At 49.5% G+C, this 3,577-nt stretch overlaps 1 protein-coding gene across 1 annotated transcript in view; it reads right to left on the reverse strand.

The window, feature by feature from the left end:
• PHF13 (PHD finger protein 13) overlaps positions 1-3,577 on the reverse strand; it is a 7,849-nt gene that overhangs the window by 3,472 nt on the left and 800 nt on the right. The window contains exons 2-3 of the mRNA XM_010849944.1: positions 1,960-2,061; positions 21-308 (exon numbers count right to left, since the gene is read on the reverse strand). Coding sequence (XP_010848246.1) covers positions 21-308; positions 1,960-2,061 — 390 coding nt within the window. The remainder of the gene's footprint in view (positions 1-20; positions 309-1,959; positions 2,062-3,577) is intronic.

Here is a 3,577-nt window from a genome sequence, read left to right on the forward strand (position 1 = left end):
TCTGCATATGGGTCGGCGGCTTCCAGCTGCAGCAAGCCCCCCACGTAGCCCTCCTTCCCAGGCACATCACTGTCCCTTCGCTTCCTCTTCTTCTTCTTCTTCAGCTTGTCGGTCTTCTTTCTGTCTAGCAGGAAGTTACTAGGCTTGGCTCGCTGCAGGAGGGTGGGCTGCAGGTGGCCAAAGCAGCGGTCAGAGACCGGCAAGGGCACGGTGGACGAGATGTCGGCAAAACTGGCATCCCAACCGTCACTGTCGATGGTACCAGCGGTGCTGTTGGCGGGGCTGGGACTGCTCCTCAGAGGGACTTCCTGAAAGGACAGAGAAAACACGGCGGCTTCTGGTTATTTCAACTAGCCTCCAACACCAAGAGCTGGCCCTGAGCAGAGCTTCCCCAGGACCCCGCCCTCCCCACTCCCTACCAGGTCAGGTCTGCAGATGTGGGAAACAAAGAACCCAGAGCTCCTCAGCTCTCACCAGTGCTCTTCTTTAGGAACACCATCACTAGGATTTAGTGTGTCCTTCCAACTACAACATGAACCCACAAGGGGGACCTCCAGCCCTGGGTGAACCCTCACCAAGAACTTAGTGGATACTCAATCCACTTCTGTGACAGGAGTGCCAAAGACACACCACCCTCAAGCTCTAATCTTTCCTGATTTTACAATCTCCCCCACAACTGTCCTCCCAAAGGATGTACATTTTAATTAAGTGCATGTAAATTAATGGTGAGAATGTTCTGACACTTTTCTTTAAAAACTTGGAGGCATCTCAAAATACTGCAAAATCCAAGTATGTAATTACTGCCCCAAAGCAGTGAGTTCCTCTCTGATTCCTTCAGGTCAATCAAGCAAACTGCTACTGTTTGTTGATGTGCAAACAGTAGCAGCATTCATGTAGGCGTTATCCACCTAGCTGGCAGTGGAAACAATAACCCAGTGCTGGGATCTGGCCTCCTAAAAATACTGGATTCCTTTCTCTTGAGTCTTGCACAGTAGGAACCAGGCCCCTGAAGTTTGAGCACCCTGGCAGCGCTGGTCCACCTGCCCATTTCTCAGCAAGGAAAAAATGCCTTAATTTACATGGGATTCTGGCCACGAGTCCCTGAAGATTCTGTAATGACACCAACCAGGAGGCCACCCACCAGGTAGGGCAGGGTGGACTGGGCCTGACCCTTTGATCTGCTTGAACCCCAGGCTCCACCACCAATGAGCCTGTACGCAGAGTAAGGAGTTCCCTCTCTGTGTCATCTCCAGTGTCCTCATCTTCAAAATGGAAGAGAAAAAATAAATACAAAAAACAAATAGGGAATCCCCAGGAAGTCCAATGATTAGAATTCAGCACTTTCACTGCTGGCCCTGGGTTGGATTCCTGGTCGTGGAACTAAGATCCTACAAGGCATGTTGCACAACCAAAATAAATAAACTACTAATGAAAAGGATATAAGTAAAAGCTCCTACTTCATATCATTATCATGGCCAAAAATAGTGCCTAGCCACAGTAAGCTCTCGGGGATTCCCTTGTGGTTCAGTAGGTAAAGAATCTGCCTGCAATGCAGGAGACCCCAGTTTGATTCCTGGGTTGGGAAGATCCAATGGAGAAGAGGTCGGCTACCCACTCCAGTATTCTGGCCTGAAGAATTCCATGGACTGTATAGTCCATAGGATCGCAAAGAGTCGGACATGACTAAGTGACAGTAACCTCTCAATAAACATTGAACATTAGGAAGATATCAGTTAGATTATCTGTAAGCAAACTTTGAAAGTTTATCGAACCATTTCTAGGCAAGTCTACATTTTCCATCCGTCTTAGGAACCACTTCCCAGGCTCGTCTAAGTCTGTAAGAAAGATTTCTGCCTGACTATTACGGCTCAAGTCCTCCCATTCAACCCCTTCCAGACCCACCACCTTGTCAAAAACTCTGGTTTTGCTGCCAGCAAGGTCTCTGAAGTGCTGAATTACCTCCTTTGGATAAGGGATGTAGCCTGCATAGGCCAAGACAAAGGTGCAGAATTTGTTGAAATCCTCCACGGTCCTGCGCCGCTTGTAACTGGGGGAGTACTCCTGTTAACAGCGAGAAAAGGGAGCATGTTTGGAAGTAGACACTTACAGGTGACATCAAAGAAACAATACTAAACAGGCTGGAGCTTTCATAGTCTGCCACTCAAAAACACACTGCTAGATTTACAAACGCTCTAGAAACAAGATAAGGTAAGTTTGGGTCAAGAATTAACAGTTTTCAGAAGGTTGAAAGAGGAGGTATGCGATGCTATGCCAAGAATACTGGGAAACTGGTTAGGAGATAAAAGACTGTACAAAAGTCTATTTATTAGCGCTCATGTGGCATTTTCTGACATTATCTATTAAGTTTCTACAGGCCTATTGAGAGCCCTAATAATTAACTTTTTTGCCACAAATTTTCCACTTTGAAGATAAACTGCTGCAGCTGAAGTATTTTAAGTGACTTTAGAAGTGAACTACTTTTCAACCTGCAGAGCTCAGACCTGGAATCCTGGACCTGAATCTCGCCTGACCCCTCCCCAGGCAGGGTTGCAGGAGGACCCCCTCCTCCTACCCAGCTCTCTCCTCCAGAGGAGACACTTCCTGCTGGTCCCTCTGGCTCCTCCAACACCCCGCAACCTAGAGAACAAACCAGAAACAATCCTGCTACTACCATTTAGGAAACCTAACTCTGTATATAATTACAGTCACTAAAGGCCGCCTGCAATGCAGGTTCAATCCTTGGGTGGGGAAGATGCCCTGGAGGAGAAGAAGGCAACCCATTCCAGTATCCTTGCCTGGAAAATCCCCTGCTCAAGAGGAGCCTGGAGGGCTACAGTCCCGCAGGCTTAAGGACTTGGACATGACTTAAGGACTGAACAACAAACCATTTGCATACTGAAGATGAAATACTAGGAATTTTGGCTTGTGTGTCCCATCCCCATTCAATTAAGAATCGCCCTCAACAAGAATTGATTCTCTGCTGAGAAAGAGGAGCTGGGAAGAAAAAGATTATTTGCTACTAAGCAAAACAACTGTGCTTTCCTTCGGTTCATTTGACTAGCGTATTTTACTTAGGTTTTTTTTAAGCACTTTATCACCCACCTCAATCCCATCCTTAGGAGTTCAGCTAACATTTCCAGAGCCGAGGGGCCCACTCCCCACTCGGATGAAAGTAGGGGGAGGAGACGACGGGGTGGGCTCCGGCTTCTGCCCTAGTCCAACCACCCCCGCCCCCTCAGTCCAGCGCGCCCAGAAAACAGCGCGGGCGGCCTGCTACCCGCAGGTCTCCTTCCAAGGGCTCCACTTCTTTTTATTTTCTCAACTCGGTGCTAGCAAACCGCCTCTGCCCTCAGCCCTCGGCCGCCCAGACCCGGAGAGGCGCGCAGAACAGTGGCGAGGCAGAGTCCGAGCGGTACCCAGCGCTTCCAGCGCCGGGGAGACCCTGCCCCCACCCGCAGGGAGAACTGACCGCCCTCCCTCCGGCTGGGTGGGAGGGCTGCGGCCCTCAAACTCGCGGGGAGAACTTTTATTTCGGCGGGGAATGTGCTTAAGTGGGTCAGTGGCCGGGACTCAGTGG

Source organism: Bison bison, unplaced genomic scaffold (genome assembly GCF_000754665.1).
Source record: "Bison bison bison isolate TAMUID 2011002044 unplaced genomic scaffold, Bison_UMD1.0 scf7180017864289, whole genome shotgun sequence".
Lineage (NCBI taxonomy): Eukaryota > Metazoa > Chordata > Mammalia > Artiodactyla > Bovidae > Bison > Bison bison.